The 24,097-nt window shown below is 47.6% G+C and overlaps 1 protein-coding gene across 3 annotated transcripts in view; it reads left to right on the top strand.

The window, feature by feature from the left end:
* Nucleotides 1-22,945, top strand: part of WSCD2 (WSC domain containing 2) — a 121,974-nt gene extending 99,029 nt beyond the window's left edge. For all 3 annotated transcript variants that reach the window (XM_019039378.3, XM_019039376.4, XM_019039377.4), the window contains 3 exons: nt 5,019-5,183; nt 12,635-12,835; nt 20,820-22,945. In XM_019039378.3, coding sequence (XP_018894923.1) covers nt 5,019-5,183; nt 12,635-12,835; nt 20,820-21,172 — 719 coding nt within the window. In that variant the 3' untranslated portion in view covers nt 21,173-22,945. The remainder of the gene's footprint in view (nt 1-5,018; nt 5,184-12,634; nt 12,836-20,819) is intronic.
* Nucleotides 22,946-24,097: the final 1,152 nt, after the last annotated feature.

Consider the following 24,097-nt stretch of genomic DNA (forward strand, 5'->3'; position numbering starts at 1 on the left):
ATGTTGGTGATTGTGATGATGGTGATGATGATGATGATGGTGATGATTATGATGATGGTGATGATCATAATGATGGTGATGATTATGATGATGGTGATGATGATAATGGTGATGATAGTGATAAGAGTGATGCTGATAGTGCTGATGATAGTGATGATGAAAGTGATGATGACGATGATGGTGATGAGAAGGAGGAAGAGGAGGAGGCAGCAACACTTGGAGTTTCTTGAGGTCTTACTCTGTGCCAGACTCAGTGTTGCATCCTTCATATACATGTTTTCATTAAATCCCCTCAACTCTCTATGAGTTGGGAACAGTCATTATGCCCTCTTCACTGTGGGGGGGGGGGAGGGGATTGAGACTCAGAACAGTTGAGGAACTTACCTTAAGTCATACTGTTTATAAACTTTCCCAATAAAACCCGTTTCTCCTGACTGAGGTATCATGAAGGGTGGGTGGCACTTGGGTGGGGATTGGGGGGCATCCCTTGCTAGGACACTCAGCCCAAAGGAAGCCCCTGAAGGATCACCTCAATATCTGAATATATTGACCATCTACTATGTACCAGTCCTTATGCCAAGCCTCATCTCATTCAGTGATGTGAAGTCCACAGTAAACCTATGATCAGGGCAGTATCATCCCCACTTTACAGATGACAGAACTAAAATTCAGAGAGATTGGGAACTGGCCACAGTTATACATCTACAAAAGCAATTTGTTTTCAGGTGTCTGACTCCAAAGCCCCTGCTAGAAACCTTTGCCCATGCTCCAGTGACACTCCCCACAGTCTGGAGAGCCAAGAAAACACCACTTGGCTAGACCTCCTCCTCCTCATTTCCCAGTCACCAAGCTGCCATATGTGGTAGAGCAGGTTGAGCATTGCACTGGCACAGCCAAGAGAAAAAGTGGTGCCTAAAAGCCAGCCACATGTTGTGTGCCCTGGATGGCAGAACATCTGTCCAGAGGAAGGAGTGGGCACCTTTTTCTGATTTGCACAAAAGTGCTGTACGAGCTAGTGGCAGCCCCACCAATAGCCTGTCCCTGTTTGACTGATGGGGTACCAGTGGTGATCAACTGTGGCTGTTTCTATGGTAGCAAAAGTCCTTCTGAGAGCCTAGTGAGCATGTGGCTCTTGGACCCATTTACAGTCCGATGGGGAAGGATGGGTTTTTGTTAGCTTTCGGGGAAGTGCTGGTTAGTCTGTGCAGAGCTGTGCTGCCTTAGCCTGCAGGGGAAAGTCATACACAGATTAAATACCCTGTGATCATGAATGGCTTTGAGGTGGCCAGAACAGACACTGGAGCCTTTTCAACAGCAGATAACAATTCCCTAACTGATGAGTTTGCTCATTCCCAGTGCCCTACCCCCAGGCCATTACTAGGGCTTCCATTTTTCCACATCACTCTTGCAGTTTCTACACACTGGGGAGGTTTGACAGTTATGTGGCTCATCAGCCTGCCAAGAGCCTGGCCCACCAGGACTGACATTTATTGAGCACCTACTGTGTGCTAAGCCCTGATGCCCCTTATGGGATAATTATTGAACACTTGCTCTGTGCCAGGCTCTGTCAAATCTTTTACCTGCCTTAAATCATCTAATCATCCAAACAGTCCAGTTGCATAAGCACTGTTATTACCATTTCACAAATGAGGTAACTTGGCACAGGGAGGTTGAGTAACTTGGCCAAAGTCAAACAGCTCAGACATGGCAGTGTAGGGATGCAAACCCAGGCAATCTAGGTCCCAAGACTGCACTGTCAACCCTAGCTTCTCAAAATACATTGTGAAAAATTCACACTCATTATCCCACATAATTGTGTAAGGTTTATTAGCCCTGTTTTATAGGTGAGGAAACTGAGGCTTAGTGAGGGGAAAGCCTTGTTCCATGTCACACAGGTAGGCCATGACAGTTCTGGATGGAAACCCAGGTCGGTCTGATTCCAAAACTGCATATAATACTGCCTCCAACAGTTGCTTAATGTATGGGGCTTAGGAACCAAATCAACTTTCTTTATAGCATTGAAAACCACAACTTTTACCTTGGGGTTGGCCTTGGCCTCCCAGGAAATATTTGAATGGAGAATTCTGTTTTGGGGGGACATTAAGGAGCCTGGTCTGCCCCACCCAACCTATCAACCCAACATTTTGCTCTGGAAAAAAAAAAAAAAAAAAGTCAAACCTCCAGAAAAGTCGGAAGAATTATGCAGTGAACACATATATATTCATTCCATAGAATTTTGTGACATATGTTAACTTTTGCTATATTTACTTTATTGTCCATCTCTCCTTTTCTCCATCCCTCAATCCTTCATAATTTTTGGTGCATTTCCAAGCAAGTTGCAAGCATCATTATACTTCAGGATGTTGTCATTGGTTATAATTCAATATTAGCTTTCTGAAGTAACATTTCCACAGAGTGGAATGCACATATTTTAAGTGTACTAGTTAATATCAACTGGCTAATCCACTCACCTATCAACATATAAAACATAACCATATTCTATAAAGTCCGTGTGTCTGGGGTCCTTTTTGCAGTATATTCCAATGAAAACCATTCCCTGAAGCTTACTTGGCTTCGACACAGATGTCCCCTGGTTTATTTTATCCTAAATCTGATCATCTCAGAACAAAAATTAAACAGGCAGGAGAAGAGAGCTGAACCTCCAGCTAGCAGGAACAATACCAGGAACCACAATCGATTCTGTGGGCAATTCCGGCATGTTTGTCTTAATCTAACACTGCATTCATTCAAGAATTTCATTCTCCTAAACAACCTCAGGCTGTCATCGCTGCTTAATAGTCCCATTTTATAAGTGAGCAAACTGAGGCTCCGACAGATCATTTTTTTCCTATGTCACCCAAAAAGTAAGTGGAAGAATTGGAATTTAAATCTAGGACTTCACACCTCTCCTTCAAAGGGCTTTTGTGTGAAATTAATGAGGCTCACAGTAAGACTTCAATAAATAGCAGCTAATGCAGAACAGGAAAGACCCTGGTAAAATCTTGGGAAGGAATTACCTAGAGGAGGGCAGCGCTCTGCCCTCATGCCCGAGTAATCACGTGAGGTGAGCTTGTCTCTTGAATTGAGCATGGGGCAGTCACTGAGGACCTTGCCCATAACTGGTCTGGGGCAGTGACCAGGGAAGAGGCCAAGTGCAAGGGCCAAGGAGTAGATAGAAGGGAGGAAACATGAAGGAATGTGGACAACTCTGCTGGCAATGTGGCGGTGATGGGGTGAAGGGGAGCTGGTGGTCGCTGGAAGGGGCTCTTTCTAAATGAGGGAGCTATTTGTTCCTGTTTGAGTGCTAATGTGATTGAGCCAGCTGAGAGAGAAAAAATATTGGGGTTTGGAAGGAGCAAAGAGCTTGGAGAAGGAGGGAATGGAGAACACATACATGAGCAGGGGATGGGTGGCTTCCCCAGAAGAGGGAGAGATGGAGGTGACGGGCCACGGGAGGTGAGGGAGGTTTGCCTGCCTTCCCTTGGATGGTAAATAAGGGTGGAGCTCATCTGCCCCAGGCTGAAGAAGGCAGCACTGAGACCTGGGGCCTCCAGGCCTGGATCTGGGATTCTCTCATCTTCCCTTCTGCTCCAGCGCCCCCTGCTCTGAGCCTTCCCTCAGCTGCCTTTGCAGCTGAGGGAACCAAAAGAAAAGCTTGTGCTTTCTTAGCTCCCTCTGGGGTTGCAGTGGGAGGTGCTGGGGCTTGCATTTTCTGTTAACTCTGATGGTAATGGCATTCTGCAGGCTCTGAAAAGCCAGAGAATCAAAAATATCCGAATGGTACTCACCACATCCCAACCCATTTTACAGATGAGGAAACTGAGGGCTAGAGAAAAATAATACCTATGCCTTTTGAGCACTTTAGAGTATTAGCATATTACATGCTTTGTTTCGTTCAATCCTTACAAGAGCCCTACAAAATAGATATTATTGTTATCCACCCAGTCACCATTCTACCCATTCATGCATCCATCCAGGAAGCAGTTATTAAGTACCTGCTGTATACCAGATATTGTGGAAACTTTTGGTGAATCAGCAAAACACAATATGGGCAGGGTTTCTGACCACACGACTAATTGCATGAATAATTATCTGAATTGCAATTGTGATCAACAATATGAAGGAGATGGATATAGTAATGCACTAATGATAGCCCAGGGAGTCAGGAAAAGAGGAGAGAGAGGAAGGGAGGAAGGAAAGAGGGAAGGAAGAAGGAAGGAAGGAAGGACAGACGGATAGACAGTGGGACCCATTCAAACTGAGAGCTGAAGAACAAAAAGCAAAGGCAGGTAGGAGGCAATGGAGAGGGAACAGCATGCATGAAGGCACTATGTCAGGACACAGCAAAGCACAGGAGAGGAAGTACAGACAGACCAGGTGGCTGGCATGTGGTGGAGTGGATTAGAATGAGCCTGTGAGTTTGCAAAGGCCAACCATGTGGGCTTGGAGGCCAAGATAAGAACCCTGGACTGCATCCTATGCTCAAAAGGCATAGATATTATTTTTCTCTAGCCCTCAGTTTTCTCATCTGTAAAATGGGTTGGGAGGTGGTGAGTACCATTTGGATATTCCTGATTCTCTGGCTTTTCAGAGCCCACAAAATACAAGAATAACAAAAAATACACGACGGATGCCATTGACGGTTTCAATCCGGAGGAAAGGGTAGGGGTGAATGGGAAAGACTTGCTCTGCTGGGGGGAAACTGGGGCTGGAGAGAAGATTCACCCTCCTAGCTGACTTCTATTGGATCCCTACTATGGGCTAAGCACTGTGCTTATCCCTTCCCATCATTATCCCATTTAACACTCACCTCAACTCTGTGAGGGAGGAACCATCTCCCTCATTTTACAGATGGGAAAGCTGAGGCCCAAGGAAGCTTTCCCATGACCCACACAAGTGTCCTGTGCCCTTGATCACCTGGCTGAGAAGTGGCAGGGGTGTGACTCATACCCTGGCCCTTTCAGACAGGCTCCATCTGCCCCTGGTGTTGACCTCTGTCCATGCTCCGCCCTTTTCAGACAACCGTTGCATGGACAGAAGGTTCCTGCCAGGCAAGTCCAAGCAGCTCATTGCTTTGGCCAGCTTCCCAGGTGCTGGCAACACGTGGGCTCGCCACCTCATTGAGTTGGCCACAGGCTTCTACACTGGCAGCTACTACTTCGATGGCTCCCTCTACAACAAAGGTGAGGAGATGGCAGGGAGGGCAAGGCAAGAGGTTCCCTGGGCTTGGGAAGGTCCCCACTTGGAGGGTATGGGAATACTCCTCCTTGAGTATCTACTGTGTGCCACTCAGCTCTCCCAGGCACACTTTTTGAGACTCACTGCATGCTTTGTACCCCCCCCCCTTCCTTTATGCCCCACAAACATTTCTTGAGTCATGTCCTGGATACTCCACTAGCATCCATTCAATAATTGACATTTGTCAAGTACTTATCCTATGCCTGGTAAGTATGCCTATGCCTCCATTTAGGTTACAACAAACATTTCTTACACATCTACTGTGTGCTGGTACCTTGTTACAGATGTTTACTGACCAGCAACTCTTTGATGTAATAGAGGTACAAGAACTAAGTTCACTTTGGGGACATTTATTGAGCACCTACTATTCACCAGGTGTCCTCTCCACATTTAAGTCGACAATATTCGCTATGCAGGGTGCTCTATTTTCATTCCATTCACAGATGTTTACTGAGCACCAGAATGTTCTGGATGCACTTCCTAAGTTAGGTGTCCCAACATGCATTTATGGAGCACCAACTGTGTGTGAGGCACCTCATGTAGGTTGAGATTGCCAAAGATGTTCTCTTGGCACCTAGTAGGTGGCCACGTGTTGTATTCTTATTTAACCCTGCATAGAAACCGTGTGAGGTAGGATGATGATGTTCTTTCCCAGAAATGAAAACTGAGGTTTGGAGAGGAGAAATAACTTGCCCAAAGTCACACAATTTTTTTTTTCAACAAGCTGACTGGGGATTGCATTCTAGTGTTTCCCAGTTTCAAAACCCACATCTTTATTACTCTATCACACAGGTAAGAAATTCCTGGGTTTCTTACTGAGGAACAAGAAATCATGGATGAAATGCCCCTTGGGCATGAAGCCCTCTCCTGGGCATGGTGGGAGACATCAGGGAAGCAAGGCCTCCTCCTGTGGGAGACTTTGCATCTACATGAGCAGCAGCCCTTGGCCATGGTCTTTGTGTCTGCAAACCAGCTGAAGACCACTTCCTGGCTGTGTGACCTTAGGCAATTTACTGTACCTACCTCTCTCATCCTGTGTCCTCATGCACAAATTAGAGATAAGAGTATGTACCTCATGAGGTTGTTTCAAAGCAGGGGTGTCTCATCTTTTGTCTTCCCTGGGCCATGCTGGAAGAAGAAAAATTGTCTTGGACCACACATAAAATACACTAACACTAATGATAGCTGATGAGCTAAAAATAAAATAAAAATAACAAAGAAATCTAATAATGTTTTAAGAAAGCTTACGAATTTGTGTTGGGCCACATTCAACGTCATCAATAAAAGTTGGCTCTGGGTACTCTGGTCTGGGTGCCAGGCACTAACCAGGCACAGCTTGGTGCTGATAGAGAGTCATCCCCTAACCCTAGCTCAGGGAGAGCCAGGGGGCATGTCTTTCTCAGGGTGAGACACAGGAGGGAGGCAGAGACTGGGGGAGAAAAGCAAGAAGGGTGAAGAGGGACAGGCTAATGGCTGGAGTTGGCAACGGATCAGGCAGGGGAAGCTGCTTAAGAATCCTAGCTTTTTATATATTTATTAATTTCCAGTTTTGGCTTGAGTGATTGTTTATTAAGCACCTATTACATATGAGGCTCCATGCTGAGGGTATTACATGCTTATATCAGGATTTGAACCCAGGGCTGGCTGTCAGCAATCCCTATGATCTTAACCCCTATGCTGTGCTTCCTTGTGGGAGCTGCTGGGAAGAGCATTGGGATATGCCAGAATCTCTCTGGCTTGTCCTGAAGCAGTGGCTGTGGAATGCAAGTTCAGAAAGGATGCCATGGCTGGCCCACATTCTCACTCTCCTGGCTGTGGCAGCAACCCTACTCATGCAATCCCAGAATGTCACAAACAGAAGGGTCCCTCAGGATTATTTAGTTCAGGGATCAAAATTGGTTTCATCTAGTGTTGATTCCAATGAATTTTTGCTTAAGGATGATGTGTTAAGAAAGATTCTGAGGTTCTTCTAGTCTCTCTCTGAAACAAAATGCCTTAATCTAGTAGTGACGCCTGTTGAAAGTAGAGAATGGGGAATGGTGGCCTATACACCAAGTATTTGCCATCTGATCTAACTCAACCTCCTAACTTCAGAGAAGAAGAAATGGAATCTTAAGATGGAGTCAAGAGATCTGATTTTCAGTCTGAAAGTTCACTCTGATACTTATCAGCTATGAGAGCTTGTGCAAAATTCTCCCCCTCTCTGAGCTTTAATTTCCTAATCTGTAATACAGGAATGTCAGTACTGAACTCAAAGATTTTCCAAAAAATATAACAAGATAATGTTTGTGAGATAATATGTGTGAGCCTGTGGTGTAAAATAGACATTTTTTAAATGCTATGTAACCAGGACAGTCATTTACTTAGTCAAAGGCAAAGGGGGTTGGTCTCTGACTACACATTAGCATTGCCCAGGGAGCTTTTAAAGTCTTGACACACAGGCGGCATCTCAGACCATTTCCATCAGACTGTCAGGAGTGGGCCCAGGCGTGGGTGTTTTCTATAACCTCCCAGGGGATTCCAATGCAAAACCAGAGCCAAGACCCCTGGCCCTAGACAAAGAACCCAGCATTCTTGCTTCCAGACCCAAAACGTTCCAAAAATTCATTTTTTTCCTGTGTTTGTTAATACTCTAGTGTGGGCAATATTAATTGGTCATTAATGGAGTGAGACACCTACTAAAACTTTAACTTGATTTAAAAGAAAAAAAAAGAAAACATAACCCCCCTGTGGCAATTCCCTGCCTCAAGCTGTGTCTAGTTACTGGATGTTTCCTTCATTCGTACTGAGACAGGCAGGGGGTAGTGGGCTGGTCACAGGCAGCTGAGGCTTTGAATGTAGTTGCCTTTTCATTAGGAGCTTTAAAATCCTTCCCGCAGCCTGAGCCCTTGCAGTTAACATTGAACTCTCCCTGGGAGCTTGGAGCTGGCAGTAGGGGTGTAGACAAAATGAAGAGCCGCTTGCCCCCCAACAGCATCAGGCAATCTAGCTAACCCTGCCCAGTCTCTCCCCACATCACCTTGCAGCTGAAAGATGCTTAACTTCATGAAATCCTTTGCCGCATTTGCCACACTGGGGCAAAGTTCTGCAGCCCCTTTCAGACTCCAGGTATAATGAGCTCTTTGTAGTTCAAGAATGCACTGGAGATTTGCACGTGCTATCATCTGTACAATGAGCTGATCCCCCGGCAACTCTTGCTGATTTATCTAAGTCCTTTAGAGTTTCTTTTCTTCTGCTACCAACTTGCTGGATGGCTGGACGCATGTTCCCCTGCCCCTTGAGACCTCAGTTTCCTGCTCTGTGAGAAGCATGTATCAGATGGGTGGTCTCCCAGACCCTCCTAGGCCTGACAGGCTGCCTGACATTTTCTCTCTTTCCTCCACATTTTCTGCAACCTGCTCTTCCCTCAGTCTGGAAAAGGGTCCACTCCACTAGCGAGCTGGTGAGGCAGGGAGGGAGGGAATTAATGAGTGAATGAATGAAGAAATGTAGGGACCTCTCCCTCCCAGAATCCAAATGTCTGTCCCACTTGGGTCTTTCTTCCCTTTCCCTCACTGGGTGCAACTGCAATTTGCAAAGCATGGTTCTCTCTGTCTCTGTGTCCATCTGCCATCTGGCTCTCTCTCTCTCTCTCTCATTCTCTCTCACTCTCTAATTGTCCTTTCTCTGCATGTCTACCTCTGCCCAGTATGTGCCTCTGCCTCTCTGTGCTTCTCTCTTTGTGTCTCTCTCTGTTCTCTCTCTAGGTGTCTATCTCCCCTTCTCTGTTTCTGTCTCATTTTATTTCTGTGTCTGTTTATCTCCCCCAACTCCTGCCTTCTCCCCGAATTTGTCTCAGTCCCTCCCTCTCTCCAGGTAACTGTGTCTTTCTCTCTCACTGTTCCCCTTTCCCTGGGCTTCATCCCCCCTCTCCCTGCCTCTCCCCATCTCAGAGACCTCATTGTCCTAATGCAGACTCAAGCTCTGCGGTATGTGAGGAGCCAGAGCCCTGACTTCTGAAGGAGGGGAGACAGAAGAGGGAAGGGCAGGATGATGTTCTCAGACTGGTACATCAGCCTACGGAGTTGGCAGCCTCTCAGCCCAGCTGATGCAGGACAACAATTTCTGAGGATATCCTTGCCCTCAAAACAAATCCCAGTGTCCTGGAGAACCACCAGCCTTCAGGGGTGTCCATGCCTGGAGCCAAGATGGGACTTTCCTGTCCCAGTAAACTCTAGGGCATGCAGAGATGTGCAGTATCTGCCACTTCCCTTCTCTGTTCCTTAGCTCCCCTAACTGAAAAATGCACGAGCAACTATAGTAACAGAGGTTTGGAAGAGAGAAGGGAAAAACATGTCTTGTTCTCTCTGTGGCCCTGAACAAGATTGTTTCTCCAAATCCTGGGACAGTTGGGCAGCTCCTTAGAGTTTGAGGGTCACATAGGTGCCCAAGATAAGCTGATATTTTGGTGACTCTTAAAAGATAGGATTTAAATATATCATGTTCATGTCATGGAGATGCTGGATCCTGGGTGTCAAGGACAGTGGAGAGGGGGACACCCTGGTGGTGGAGTCCAGCAATTCCGCTCTGGCTCAAAGCTTGCATCCATGATTCCCTTGCAGTTGCCTAGACAGGCCCTCTTTAGAAGACAATTGAGCAACTATCTGTTGTTCCTCAGGCAAACCTATTCAATGTGCCTTCTCAAAAGTTCCTTTCCAGACATAGTACTCTTCCCTCTCTGGGAGACATTCTGCTAAATGGAATTTTCTCTACATTTGCAATACTCCTTCCTATAGATAAACTCCTCAGGCAACCGGAATCTGGACTATGAAACAGATCTTTCCCAATCTTTATAGCTTTTCTAGGTTTTTTGTTTTTGTTTGTTTTTAATCTTGATAAATACTGTGCTAAGTTGACCCCATCATGAACAAATAGAAATATTGTAACTTGGGTCTCCCAATGCATGGAGCTGATTGAAAATAGTTTGACCATCCTTCCATGTTTCTGGCAATTTATTTTCCTTGTTAAGAATCTGTGTGAGTTCTGGTATACCCCCTGCCTGTGTTTTCCATTGCTGTGCTTATAGTGAAATAGATTTTGGTAAAGATAAAATGAAACCATGGATGGAAAGCCCTTTGTCCATGTCATGCAGAGCTCTACCAGAATACATGACATGAAATTATATCCAGGGTTGCCTTGCATAAATGTTTATGTCTGAAGCTGTCTCTCTCTCTCAAGCTCCCACATCCTATTCCTCATTCTCCTCTGGAGGAGATTTTTTCCATGACACTGTGCTTCCCATTGACCTCAAAGGCTGTAGGTTAATATTTTCTCATGGGCACGGGCCAGTGCTAATTTGCAAAGCTAGGCTTATCCCAGGCAACTTAACTTGGCAAGTCCCAGAATGGAACCTGATTGAAAAAATCACATTCCATTCTTGGCTCTTCTGCTCAGTGGCCATGTGAGGAAGGCTGCACCTCTCTGGACCCCTGTCTCCAGGAACAGGAGCAGATATCAAGCCAGTCTTCACCTCCAGCCATCTTAAAAGCCAGAGCACAACAGGGAGGGAAGAAGCCATACTCCAAGGTTTGATGATACGGGGCGACTTCTCAGTCCATGATTTCACCCTAAGTCTTATTCTGCATTAGCTGCCATTTATTGAAGTGTTACTGTGGGCCTCATTGACTTCTCACAATGGCCTTGTGAGGGAGAAAGTGCATGGACCCATTTTACAGATGAGAAAAACTGAGGCCCAGAGAGGTGACATGATATCCAGAATGACTCATTGGGTTGTAAACACAGCCAGTATCTTGAAGGCTTACTATAATAACATTTCTGCCTGGCCTTAATATCATATCCAAATGCCTTAGCTTGCATGAGCTAAGGGGCACTTAGAGGGCGAAGGACACATGTGTGCCCAGAGCCCAGGTTTGTATTTCGGCTCTGCCTGTTCCATAGCTCTGTAACTTGGGCGAGTTATTGGACATCTCTGCCTCAGTTTCCTCATCTGTAAAATTCCTCATAGAATTGTTGGGAGGATTGGATTGCTTAATATATGTAAAGGGCTTAGACTAGTCTCCAGCTGCACAGAACTTCTCTCAGCTCCTCAGCTTTTGAAAGGAAAACCTGATCATGCCCCTCTTTTTTGCTTAAATCCTCTTAAGGGTTCTCCAGTCTTTCTGGTCTAGTGCTGGCCTCTTCATCACAGACCCCACAAACCTCTCCAGCCCCATGCTCCCCTCTTGCTACCTGCATTCTCTCTGCAGTCACTCATATGTGACAGATTTCTTCCCACCCACCACAGGCCCTTTGCACCTGCTTTTCCCAGCACCTGGCCCTCCCTTCCCAGCTCTCTTGAGCTAGTAAGTTTCTCCTCATTTTTCAGTTCTATGCTTAAGCATCTCTTCTCCCAGGAAACCTTTCTGGATGCCACTTGACTAGGTCAGTGATTTTGGTTGAGCTGACTGGGCTGCCCACCTCCAGGCTGCAGGTTAGGACCATGTCTATTCTATGTGTCTGTCATCATCTGGGACCAATCCCCCACCCCCCACCCCCAGGGCATGTCCTTTCATGGTGATAGCAGAGCTCCCTCATGGAGAGTAAGCAGAAACATATGATGTGTCTTGAGACTGTCCTGAAGACCTACTTCCACCCTCATTCTATGGGCCACAGGAAGTCACATGGCCATGCCCATCATCAGTGGGGTAGGGACGCTGACTCCCCACAAAGAGGAATCACCCAGTACATCACTGTCTGGCCCCTCTCACAGCACCCAAGCCTTTTCTCTTCTTTTCTTTTTTTGTCAAGAGACAGGGTCTCACTCTGTCATCCAGGCTGGAGTGCAGTGGCATGATCATAGCTCACTGCAGCCTCAACCTTCTAGCTCAAGCAATCCTCCCGCCTCAGCCCCCCAAGTGGCTGGGACTACAGGTGCATGCCACCATGCCTGGCTAATTTTTTTTTAATTTTTTATTGTAGAGAATGGGGTCTCACTATGTTGCCCAGGCTGGTTTCGAACTCCTGGGAGCAAGCTATCCTCCCACCTTGGCCTCCCAAAGTGCTGGGATTACAGGCGTGAGCCATTGTGCCTAGCTAGCACCCAAGCATTAATACTCCCCTTTTGTAACACTCACCAGGGCAGTGGTTTTACATTTATTTGTGTTCACTATTTGAATAATCTAACTCTCAAAAACAGGAAGACTTGTGAATATTTTTGAAGACCCGTGAATGTTTTTGTAAGTCATTTTAATCCCGGGGTCCTAGCACAGTGCCTGGCACATAGTAGGTGCTCAATAAATACGCGAATGACTGAGTGAACAAATGCATGAGGATTCCCGAGGTGGCCCAGAAGAGAGTGGGGTGGGCTTCTTGCTTCCCCAGCTCACCAGTCCTGTTCCTCACCTCTGGCTGCGGGAAGGGTTTAAAGGTGAGCGGGACCATTGGCGCAGCGGACGGACCATCTGCATCAAGACGCACGAAAGCGGCCAGAAAGAGATCGAAGCCTTCGACGCCGCCATCCTGCTCATCCGCAACCCCTACAAAGCCCTCATGGCTGAGTTCAACCGCAAGTACGGCGGCCACATAGGCTTTGCTGCGCATGCCCACTGGAAGGGCAAAGGTACCGCTCGGGAGAGGAGGGGAGGGGAGGGGAGGGGAGGGGAGGGGAGGGGCTTCGGGCTGCAGGGGGCGGTGGGAGGGTCCCGTGCTCCGGACCAGCGTGACCAGCAGGAGGCAATGCCTCATGCGAGGAACCCTGGAGGACATCCTGGAGGGCGCGTGTCATGCTCCAGTCCTTGCTTCCAGTAGAGTGGGTGCCTCCCACAACCCCCCACCGCCCACAAGCAGCACCTTCTGTGAGCCGGGCTGCTGCATCGCACAGGGGATTAAAATCATGGGCTCGGGAGAAAGACTCTTTGGGTTCAGATCTCAGCTCTACCACCTCCCATAAGGGCTCATTAACCTCCCTGAACTTAGATGGCCCCATCTATAAAGTGAAGATTATAAAACTGTGAGGCTTTAAGAATTTTACAAATACTCAGTAGGTGTGACTTTCATGGCATTGGAGATGCTCATGAAATTGATGTGAGATTGATGGAAGCAGGTTAAAGAGCCCCACCCTGGGAGTCGAGAGACCTGAATCCAGCCCCAGGTCAGTGCCTGTGTTGCCACGAGGTCCTGAGAGCACAGGTACAGGGCATCATTTCAATGAACACTCCCAAGAACTCTGGGTGGCGAGGCTCAGAGAGGTTAAGTGACTTGCCCCACATCACACAGCTGGGAAATGACAGCATTGAGCCCCAAGCATGGAACTTACTAAGATGACCTGGGTTTGAGATTCCGCTCTGGCACTTACTAGGTGACAGAGGGCTGTGTGGATCAACATTTCAATGCAGAGCAGCCACCCAGGGCAGTGGCCAGAGCTTTGAAGTCAGACCCAACTTCTGCCATCTTGAGTATTCTTAACCATTCTCAGCCTCAAAGTCCCATATCCATTATAGGATGATCTCCACCACCATAATGAAAGTCACATCTACTGAGGGCTTTGGAAAAGGCTAACTTCTTAAATCCCCACCATAATTGCCCCATTTGATAGATGGGATAACCTAGGTCCAGGGAGGTTAAGGAGCTTTTCCAGGGTAAGGGGGATATAGGGGGTTGTTGTTCAATGAGTATAAAGTTACAGTTATACAAGATGAGTAAGTTCCACAGTTCTGCTGTACAACATAGTGCCTCTAATTAACAAGAAGGTATTCTTTACTTAAGATTTTGGTAAGAGGGTAGATCTCATGTTAAGTGTTTTTTACTATACACAAAAACGAACAAAGAAAACAGACTAAAGGAAACTTCCAGAAGTGATGGAAATGTTTATTACCTGGATTATGGTGATGGTAACATGAGTGTATCCATATAACCAAAGTCACGAAATTGTAGATATTATGTGCAGTATTTTGTATATTAATTAGACCTTAATAAAGCTGGGGTTGGGAGAAGTTTTTCCATAAAGTGGTAGAGCTGGGATTTGAACTCAGGGAATCTTGCTCCAGAGCCCACGCTCTTCAGCACTGCGCTGTGATAATGGATTAGATGAACCATTGGTGGCTATGAATCACCCAGTCCAGAGCCCCCGACACATAGCAGGCGCTCTGCAAATGTGAGCTGTCCCCAGCTCATCCAGCCTCCAGGAACCAGGCTGCTCCAGTACTCCAGCCCCTCCCCAGAGAGGAACAGAGCAGGGCAGGATGACGTAACTCAGCAATTCACCGGTAACACCCTCAACACTGACTTTGTTGATTAAAACCCTTGGGCCTGCCCCTCAGGTCCCAGTTCACTCAAGGCGGTTTTTCTGTTCCTCCCTCTGCCTCACTCCTCTTCTCAGTGAGGGGGTGGAAGCTTGGATAGGTGGTGACATTAGTTCAGTTATTCCCAGGGGTAGAGAGGCCTCTGAATTATTTATTGGTAGAACAATCAATCAAAAGCAAAACTGGTCGCCAGGCTGAGATATTCATATGTGCAAATGGTAGTAGCCTGTCCTAAGAGCACAGACTCTGCTTGTCAAAGCTGGAAAAGACCTGGGAGATCAGTGACCTCGGTGGGCCTCTGTGCTGGCTGCTCCTTACGGTCCCTGGAGGAGAGTGGGAAAACCCCAGTGCCCAGGCTGCACCCTAGACTATTACTGGGTGGAGCCTGGACATCAGTATATTTTTTTTCAACTTTTATTTTAACTTCTGAGTTACGTTTGCAGGATGTGCAGTTTAGTTACACAGGTAAACGTGTGCCGCCATGGTGGTTTGCTGCACAGATCAACCCATCCTCCAGATATTAAGCCCAGCATGCATTAGCTATTCTTCCTGATGCTCTCCCTCCCCAACACCGACAGGCCCCAGTGTGTGTTGTCCCCACCCCACTCCCGCGTTGTGTGAATATTTTTAAAGTTCCCCAGCTGCTTCTAATGTGCACGGAGGGCTGAGAACCACTGATTCCTATTGAGTAGTGGGGAAACTGAGGCCCAGAGAGACGCAGAGACCACCAAGGTTGGTCTAGCCCAGGCACCCTGCTGTCCCAAGTGAACAGGAAAGGGGCTTACTTGGGAAGCTCTTGTGGGCACTTCACATTTGATATCTCATCTAAGCTCTCTAGGGACCACATGAGGTAAGAAAGGCAATGATCATCAGTACACCCCACTTTACAAGGGAGAGAGCCATCCCAGGAAGGGACAAGTCTCTTGGCTAAGACCCTAGGTACTGACTAAGCTGGGATTCAAACCCAGACGTTAACCACCAGGCTCTACTGCCTGAGACGTTGCTGACCCTTTGGTACATTCAGATATCTTCCTCTTCCAGAGGAAGAGGAACCTCAACCCTGTCTTAGGTTCAGACAAGTCTCCTAATTCCCAAGAGCCACCCACCTCTCCTCTTTTTCCTTATTCAAAACAGCTGGGAGCTCTAAACCAACACTAAGGAAGGAGTCAGAACAGGCTGAATGGAGAGGCTGCAGGGAGTATGGGATAAGGGGATCCACCACACTCATCTCATATTGGGGGCCTGGGGTCCCATATGAGTCTGAGATGGGAGAAGGGATCTTCTCCAAGTGCCCCCTCCAAGGCCTGACCCAGGCATGCAAGGCTCTGGTAGAGAGACTTCCTTAAAGAACAGAACCCCCAGTCTCCACTCAGCCCATTCTTCCCCTTTGCATTCACCATCTGGCCCCTGGAGACACTTGAGTTTGAGACTCTTGCTTTAAGGTCCTGAATCAGTGGCATCAGCATCCCTTGGGAGCTTGTTGGAAATGCTAAAACCCACTGAATCAGAAATTCTGGGAGTGGGGCTCCAGAAATCTGTGTGTGTTTTTTTTTGTTTTTGTTTTGTTTTGTTTTGAGACAAAGTCTCACTCTGTTGCCCAGGCTGGAGTGCACTGATGTGATCTCGGCTCACTGCAACCTCTGCTTCCCGGGTTCACGCTGTTCTCCTGCCTCAGCCTCCCAAGTAGCTGGGACTACAGGTGCCCAGCACCACACCCGGCTAATTTTTTGTATTTTTAGTAGAGACAGGGTTTCACCGTGTTAGCCAGGATGGTCTCAATCTGACCTCATGATCCACCTGCCTCTGCCTCCCAAAGTGCTGGGATTACAGGCGTGAGCCACCGAGCCCAGCCACAATCTGTGTTTTAACAAAACCCTCCAGGTGATACCGATGAGCACCCTAGTTTAAGAACCATTGCTATAAGTCCCTGCTACTCAAAATGTGGCCTGTGGACCAGCAACATGGACATCACCTGGGAGATTTTTAGGCAAGCAAATGTCAGGCCCTATCCCAGGCTTCCTGGATCAGAATCTGCGCTTTAACAAGATTTCCCCAGACACTTCATGTGCACTTTAAGGTTTGAGAAGTGCTGCTTTTGGATGCCCTCGGTGACAGAATGTGAAGATCACCCTGTAAGAGCCAAGGTCACCTAGCCATTGAGTGTGTCCACCCCACCATGCCCTTGTCCCCCTCCCAATTACAGCTCAGTCCAGACTCCTAGAACCACCACCCCCACTCTGCTTTTGGTTCCATAGAGTTAATTTTACAATCTCCCTAGAGTGAGTTCACAGCAAAATTTTATGTGATATGATTATACAAGGTGAATTGTCCTGGATCTGTTTAATGAAACAGATACTGTGTTTAATTATTCCATGGGGAATTAAGTACAGTTGAACTATTAATCAGGCCCCAGTTCTTTCCATCAACAAGAAGATGGAGGGGAGGCTGGCCAGCCTGTGCCCCGCCAGGCACACCTGTATGACAGTTCCGGTGGAACCAGAACTCATTACCAATGTTCCATGGCTTTATTGCCCAGTTTGCAGACAGCAATCAATGGTCAGGAATCCTGAGTTAAACGAGGGCTTTGGTTTTTAATTTTTCTTCTTCTTCTTTCCAATGAAGTAATTTGAGAGTTTCAAGAGAGGAAGCATTGCCATAGGAGGGGGCCAGGTGGACAAACATCTGCTGCTGAAACAGCTTGGATATCTATTGTGCTTTTGGAGGGATGTTTGGACTTAAATGATGGAGCATGTGGAGAGTCAGGAGATACAGGAGGACAAATAGCATCATGGACAATCATAACACTAACCAGTATTTATTGAGCACCTTGCTTGTCTCAGGAGCCGTACCAGGATCTTTGCAAATCTTATTTCGCTCGATTTGCACAGCATCTGTAGGAGGTAGGTCTTATCCAGATCACCACTTTGCAGATGGGTGCACTGAGGCTGAAGATCGAGTAATGTCTCCAAAGTCACATACCTCATGTGGGGAGGAGCTGGGTCCTGAACCCCAGCAGTCTGACTGCAGAATCATCTATAAACAGACCCCAGGTCTCAGACAACAGCCTGAAGGTAAAGTGAGCAGTAGGCAGCCTAGAAGTCATGCTTCCCTGGTCCTGGAGTGAAAAGAGGGCAGGAGCTGATCAGACCAGGTGCTCTATTTTTTCTTTTTAAAAATTTATTTATTTTTATACATTTAGGATGTACAAGTGCAGGTTTCTTAATATATATAAGTAAATATATAAAATCAATATTTTATATATGCATGCACATACATGTATATGTACCACATTTTCTTTATCCAATCCTCCACTGAGGTTGATTCCATGTCTTTGCTATTATGAATAGTGCTGCACTAAACAGGTGTGCAGGTGTGTTTTTATGTAACGATTTCTTTCTCTTTGGGTAGATACCCAGTAGTGGGATTGCTGAATTGAATGGTACTTCTATTTTTAGTTCTTGAGAAATCTCCACACTGTTTTCCATTGGGCTCAGTCTGGGATAGGTGGGGGTTGGAACTCTGCCTTCAATGCCCATTGTGTGGACTTGGGCAAGTTGCTTCCTGCTTCTGAGACTCCTTTTCCCTGTGTCTAAAATGGAGCCAGTATTAGGAATTCCTACTCTCTAGGCTACTTGAGAGCACAGAATGAGATCATGCATGCAGAGTGCCCCACATAGCTCCCAACGCCCAAGAAATGCTCAGGCAACATACATTCCCTTCCTGCCCCTCAGACAGAGGCGCCTGGTGTCCCACAGAGGTTTGCAGTCAACAAGGACACTCTGTCATCTCCATCCCACCTGCATCTAAGACTGGGATACCTGGAGCTACCTGAGAGACTCCTTCCTTTTTCTTGAGCCATCCTGCAGCCCTCTTTCAGCAACCACTTGAGATGGTGAGAGGTGGCCAAGCCTAGAAGTTTGGATCTGTGTTGTTGCTGGGTGCTGGGTGATGAGCACCGTCTCTATCACCTGGGCATCTCCCCTGAGAGTAGCAGCTATTCTGAATCACCAGTGATGCTGTGAGGTGATGCAGGCGTGGGGAAATTCTGAAAAAGGAAAACAGAGCATACAACATGCTCAATTTTTCCTAATTACTCAGATACATCTGGTCTTAACCCATTATAACAGTACGGGCCCAATTAGCCAGATACATTATAAATAATCTATTTTAAGGATAAAAAATATCCTTGTCAGCAGCATAAATATCTCCCAAGCAGCCGTGATGTTCCAGGGGACTTGGTGGGGAAGGAGTCTTGCCACAGATTCTGATGTGTTCTGCAAAGAAAGGGAGGCCTTCGCCACACTGCAATTTGGCAGTTGTGAATTTCAATTTAGTTCAACAACCATTCACTGAGCACCTGCTGAGTACAGGCAGTGGGAGGAAGTGGCGATGAGGCTGCTGGTGCCTGGGAAAGATCCATCCTGGAACCAGGCAGGCCTGATCTGGACGGTCCTTCCTGGCTGTGCGGCCATGAACAAGTCACTTCACCTCTCTGAGCCTCAGTTTCGTCCCTGGTGAGGAGCAGAGAGTAGTCCTTTTCCTTTCAGGGTAGTCAGCAGGATTAAATAAGATAATGGGTATCCATCGCCCAGCAAGGGACTAGGACTTAATTTTTAAGAACCAGCTGGGCTCCCCAATGCAGCCTGGGGGACTCACCACCCTCGTTCAATAAACAGAGTTCTTCTGTTGCCTGCTCTGGCAGGTGCCGGGTAGTGTTTGTCCCTGTGAGAAGCAGCAGGTCTCAGTTCATGGTTTTGGAGCTCCTGCCCTCTGATTCTCCAGCTGGGGCTCAGAATTGAGGCTGTGATTCCTCTTCTCTGTTCCCAACACCCTCCAGGTCCCGCTTCTGCACTTTCCCCAGCTCCTCCTTCTGCGGGAGTTTCAGCAGCTCCAGGAACTGACTGCCTCTCCCCATGGAATTCCCATGTTGTCTGTAACCTGTCTTTCAAGTCAGACACTCCCAAATTCACCCTCCAAGTTTGCATGACAATCCATCCTGTCATTTCACCATGACACTTCCATGAAAAATGAAGAAAGGTAGGACAGAAATATGTGAAGATGATGATAAAAATAGTCCCACTTAAACCCTGCCCTCAGATAGCTTACCGTCTACTGGGGAGACAGACTACAGAAGTGGGGGGTTTCTGCACAGCATAATGAGTGCTGTGGGGGGCTGCAGGGGACGGAGAGAGGAATTGTGAAACCCAGAGGAGGCACCTGCCTGAGCCCAGGGAGTCTGAGAAGGTGACCTGAAAACAGAATAATATCAGTAATAACGATAGCCAACATTTGTTGAGCACCTGCTGAACTCAACGCGCCATGCTAGAAACTTTATTATATGTTTTTTCTACTTTGTACAAGAGCTCCATTATTATCCTGTGAGGAGATACCACTACTACACAGAAAAACTTAGTACTTAAAAGCCCGGACTTTGAAGCCAGACTGCTTAGGTTCAAATCCTGGCTCTGCCAGTTATTAGCTATATGACCTTGAGCAAATTACTTAACCTCTCTGTGCCTCGGTTTTCTCTTCTGTTAAATGGAGATAATGATGATACCTCTTAAGGTTGTTGTGAAGATTAAGTAGAATTAAAAGCTATATTAATATATTTATTAATATATAAGTATGTAATCTAAAATACACTATATATTAACACAAATAATATATAACATAATATGTTGTATATTATATTACAGTAACACATACTTATACATGGGGTTTGCCTGGCATATAGTAATCACCAAACAAGTAACATTGTTATCCCCAAAGAGAAGGTGGTGGTCAAGAATATTCCAGGGAGAAACAGCATTGAGGTGAGAAGTATCAGGGTGTGTTTAGAGCTCTAAAAGGAGGGAATTGAGCTAAGTTGTTATTCTTTTTGTTTTCTAGAGGCAGGGTCTTGCTCTGTCACCCAGGCTGAAGTGCAGTGGCATCATCATAGCTCACTGCAGCCTCGACCTCCTGGGCTCAAACAATCCTCCCACCTCAGCCTCCTGAGTAACAAGGACTGCAGGCATGCACCTCCATGCCCAGCTATTTTATTTTATTTTTTGTAGAGACAGGGTCTTGCTATGTTGCCCAGGCTGGTCTTTAACTCCTGGCCTCAAGCTGTCCTCCAGTTGGCCTCCCAAAGTGCTGGGATTATAGGTGTGAGCCACCTCACCTGGCCTGTATTATTACAGTTAATTGTTAATTGTGTTACTGTGTTGTGCTGTGAATAATGGTAACCACTGCCAGCACCATCTGACTGGGTCTTTCAAACTCCTCCTCCCTCTGACTGTGTCCTTTTTCCCCTCTCTGCAGAGTGGCCAGAGTTCGTGAGGAACTATGCCCCGTGGTGGGCCACTCACACACTGGACTGGCTCAAGTTCGGCAAGAAGGTGCTGGTGGTGCACTTTGAGGACCTGAAGCAGGACCTCTTCGTCCAGCTGGGCCGGATGGTCAGCCTGCTGGGCGTGGCTGTCAGGGAGGACCGGCTGCTCTGTGTGGAGAGCCAGAAAGATGGCAACTTCAAGCGCTCAGGGCTCCGGAAGCTCGAGTATGACCCCTATACTGCGGACATGCAGAAGACCATCTCTGCCTACATCAAGATGGTGGATGCAGCCCTCAAAGGGCGGAACCTCACGGGTGTCCCCGATGACTACTACCCAAGATGATGCGTCCACACAGGGGGAGGGTAGACTGGGAGTCCTGACCACGCAGGCCCTGGGGACTCAAGACCCCTGGTGACCCCCACTCATCTGTCCTCTCTTTGGTCTGGGGACAATCCCCTTGGCTGCTCTTTGCCTTCAATGAGTTTCCTGCATGACAGAGGAGGCTCAAGGGAAGAGATTGCCCAGGCAGTACCACTCTGCTCACATGTTCCCCCCTTGGCAATGTGGGGCATCTTGTTTGGGGGGTTCTAGTTACATGGACTCTTTTCTGTCTCCTGGGTCCCTGCCCCCACCACTCTGGGTTCCATTTGTGGGAGGGAGGGCTCATCCACATCATGGAGACTTGCTGGATGCCCCATGGCAATTGTCAAGGCTCTTGATGCAAGAGCCCAGGGGGCTATTGTAAAAACTTGGCCCCAAATGCTTGTCCCTTCTGGGCTATTTCGCAGCCCCCTTCTCATCTCCACCCACGAAGTGCTGGCACCGATGTTTAACTCAGGCCACCTTCTGTTCTAAAGAAAGATTGTTGGGAAGTTTCTCCGTGGCCTTAGGTTTCTGACATCCTGGATAGTGTGGGGAGGCAATGGTGCTCACAGTAGGTTAATTGGAGACACCATGTGGGGCCATTGGTGTTATGAGCCCCCCAGGCCACACTGCTTCTCAGAAATGAGCTGCTTGCCTTTCCACCTCCAGGGCATGAACCCTGCCCCTTTCTATCCATGCTGTGTCCAGGAGGTGACCTTGAGATCCTGATACCACCTTCAAGGAACCTCAGGCACCAACAATGAGCCCACGAGGATGGTCACATGCCATGTGCAGAATTTGACTTAAGAGAGAGCCCCAGTGACACATCTCTCCATGGTGGGCTCCAGTCGGTCTTACACTGCCCTTCTGACCCCTACATATGGGTCCTTTGCTATCCAGGTGAGACAGCAAGAGTGTTCTTAATCAGATGGAACCACACCCAAAATGGACCCCCACTACCTTCCCAGACCATATATCTCCTCTTGATCATAGTCCAACAGGGCCAGCTTCCCTTGGGGGCCCTTTAAGGAATGGGGTGAATGAAATTGTGTCATTTCTATACAAACACTGCTCTCTTGATGCTGAAATGCCAAACCAAAGGATTTCTGAGGACCTAAATCACGGAGCATCAATCTTACAAAGTGTTGGTCCAGAGTCCCATCTCTTCCCCAACCCTGGATACCAGTGGCTTCCCACCCAGTCCAAACCTGCACCATCCATCATTGTGTAGGTGAAAAAGCCATAGGTCATAGCCTCTTTGCTATTCTATTGGAGCAGCCTCCCTAGGCAGTCCCTCTGAAGCCTTGGGATGCAGGTAAATGCTCATTCCCAAGTAGCAAAGAGACCACGGAGAAGGTGTGTGTAAAGAGATATATTTTTGTAAGAGGAATATGATTAATACATTCCACCCCTTGGAACCTGGCCATGCAAAGGAAGGGCCCAGGGATTAGACCTGTGGCACGCTTCCCCAGTTCCCTCGTCTGTAGGATTTGGGCTGCCCCAGGCCCACCCAGGGGGCTCTGAATGTATTTTGTACCGTGTTTCTTTCCCCCAGGAGAATTTCTAGTCTTCTTTCATGAAGCAGTGGAGGGGTTGGCCTCCCTTCTACTGGGAGGTTGACTCTCTCTGGGAGACTCTTGGTCCAAGACCTGGGTCAGTTCTTTGCTGGTGGTCCCCTCTGACCACAAGCTTCTGTCTGAAGATTCCTCAGGTCAACACCATCATTAAATGCGAGTTTTGTTGATGATTCTACCATGTGGTAGAGTGTTGTGTAAGACAGGTTCACAAATGGGATGTTTTCCTAGTGTGTGTGTGTGTGTGTGTGTGTGTGTGTGTGTGTACGAGAGAGAGAGAGAGAGACAACAGAGACAGAGAGAGGCAGAGAGGCATAGAGCGACAGAGAGAGAGAGACAAGAAACAGAGATAGACAAAATGTTCGGGGTGGCGGGCGGGTTGGTGTATAACAGCTTTTGTGCCTGTGTGACTCTGGCATAGCTGCTCAGGAAGAATTATGTGCCTCTGTGTAAAACTGCCTTTGTGTTCTCCTGCCTCTCTATGTTTTGAAACTGTATCCCACAAGTTGCCGTTATGACCATCTTATTTGTAATGAGTCTGTGCAGGTCCTTGTGTATGGAATTGCACCCATGTAAAGGAGGAAATGGTCAGTGTGCATGAAATCCACGTGTGAGAAGCTGCCTGTCTATTTTGGAGGGGGGCACATCTTCTGCATATACCTTTTGTCCTTGGCTGCTGTGACAGGGAGGGTATGTGGGGAGAAGTGGTGGGTGGGATGAGGTCACTAGAGTGTGGTGGAAGTGTTCCTACCTGAGTATGTGCACAGGTATGGAAGAGGTTATCTATGAGAGGCATCCCTTCTGTGTATGTTTGTAAGAGAGAGAGTGTGTGTATATAAGCAAGAGAGAGAGAGACAGAGAGAGAGAGAGAGAGCAACAGAGACACAGAGACAGACCCTGAGCGTCATGCTTTGCACAGCCATATGCAGCAGGGAAGTCAGTGAGAGTCCAGGAGGACAGAGAAGTCCGCTCTGTTCCCTGGTGGGTGGGGATGAGTGTTTCTAAACTTCCACATACCGCTGAAGGAAGACCCTGTGTTCTTCCTCCTCGTGCGTCAGAGGGGCTTCTGTGAGGAGGTGCTGATGTCCAGGGGCTGTTTCCCAGCCAAAGGGAGAGGCAAAGTGTTATATACTGCCACATGGACAGCAAGCGGGGTAGGAGCTGGGCCAGGCAGAGGAAAGAGAGAGGGGCTTCTCCTCCCCCAAGCACAGAGAGCTCAGGAGGACTGAGAGTGCTGGGGTGACTGTGGTGGGGAGGGGAGAGGAAGATCTCAGAAAGGGTGTGAGTTTGTTCCAGAATCCAGAAGAACAGGGCCTTTCTCTAGGGGTTC

The sequence above is a fragment of the Gorilla gorilla genome, chromosome 10 (assembly GCF_029281585.2).
Source record: "Gorilla gorilla gorilla isolate KB3781 chromosome 10, NHGRI_mGorGor1-v2.1_pri, whole genome shotgun sequence".
Taxonomy (NCBI): Eukaryota; Metazoa; Chordata; class Mammalia; order Primates; family Hominidae; genus Gorilla; species Gorilla gorilla.